The following is a 1163-nucleotide window of genomic DNA, read 5'->3' on the forward strand; positions in this document are numbered from 1 at the left end:
GCCTCCTGGGCTGGGGAGGCGTTCTGATGCAGTTGATCGATGGAAAACGGAAGCCGATTCGATTCGAATCCGGATTGTGGAACCCAGCCGAGACCAAGTACGACGCAACGAAGAGGGAATGCAGGGCAGTCCTTTACGCATTTCGCCGCCTCAGAGGCATGATATACGGCATCCCCTTCGTCCTCGAGACCGATTCGCAAGTGCTGGTCCACCAAATCAACGGCAAGGCAGACGACGTCCCCGGATCCCTAGTTCTGAGATGGATCAGCTACCTTCTTTTGTTCGATTTCACGGTTAGACATGTACCTGGAAAGAAGAACCGCGTGGCGGATGGGTTATCACGAAAACACGCGGGACCATCTGATCAAATGGATGCCCAGGTTGAAGGGGATATTGAGGACTTCATTGACCTCCATCTCAACTCAGTCCACGTCAACAACGAGCCCAGCGTCTTAGATGGCACCTACTCGCAGGGGCACAAGGACATAGCCAAATACCTCTGCACGTTCGAGAAACCTGAGGGGCTAACACGCTCGCAATTGCAATGGTTCAAGAGAAAAGCCCTTACATTCTTTGTCCAAGGGCGACGACTCTGGAAACGAGCCAAAAGGGACTACGACTCACCCCTACTAGTGGTCGATGATCTACCAACGCAGAGGAAGTTGATCAAATCATACCACATCGATAGCGGCCACAAAGGGAGAGAGGTGACCTACAACCTCACGAAGAGGAGATACTTCTGGAATGGCATGTGGAGCCAGATCTCGGAAGCGGTGCGGTGCTGTCCGACTTGTCAGGTACACGCCCCTTGGAGGCCATTGGAAGCCGTCCAGTTCACCCAACCATTTGATCCTATGATCAAGGTTCATTTCGACTGCCAATACATGCCCCTTGACCAAGGATTCAAGTACCTAGCAGAAGCAAGGTGCGACATGACAGGATGGGTGGAAGCAATTCCCTTGAAAAAGATCTCGGCTGCGGCGCTAAAACGCTTCGCAACCAACCTTATTTACCGATTTGGCATGATTTCTGCGGCTGTTGTGGATGGTGGTCCCGAATTTAAGAAGGAGTTCCCACCCTTGCTTGAAGAATTGGGAGTACAAAAGATCCAAATATCTCCATACAACGCTAAGGCCAACGGCATCAACGAACGAGGACATTAC

General features: G+C 51.7%; 1 protein-coding gene across 1 annotated transcript; it reads left to right on the forward strand.

The window, feature by feature from the left end:
* Window positions 1–632: 632 nt before the first annotated feature.
* Window positions 633–995, forward strand: NECHADRAFT_19974 (uncharacterized protein; the record flags this gene model as incomplete). The annotated part of the gene is made up of 1 exon (XM_003039036.1): window positions 633–995. A coding segment is annotated over one exon (363 nt), but the record flags the coding sequence as incomplete, so codon positions are not given.
* Between the last annotated feature and the right edge of the window lie 168 nt (window positions 996–1163).

The sequence above is a fragment of the Fusarium vanettenii genome (genome assembly GCF_000151355.1).
Source record: "Fusarium vanettenii 77-13-4 unplaced genomic scaffold NECHAsca_207_unmapped, whole genome shotgun sequence".
Taxonomy (NCBI): domain Eukaryota; kingdom Fungi; phylum Ascomycota; class Sordariomycetes; order Hypocreales; family Nectriaceae; genus Fusarium; species Fusarium vanettenii.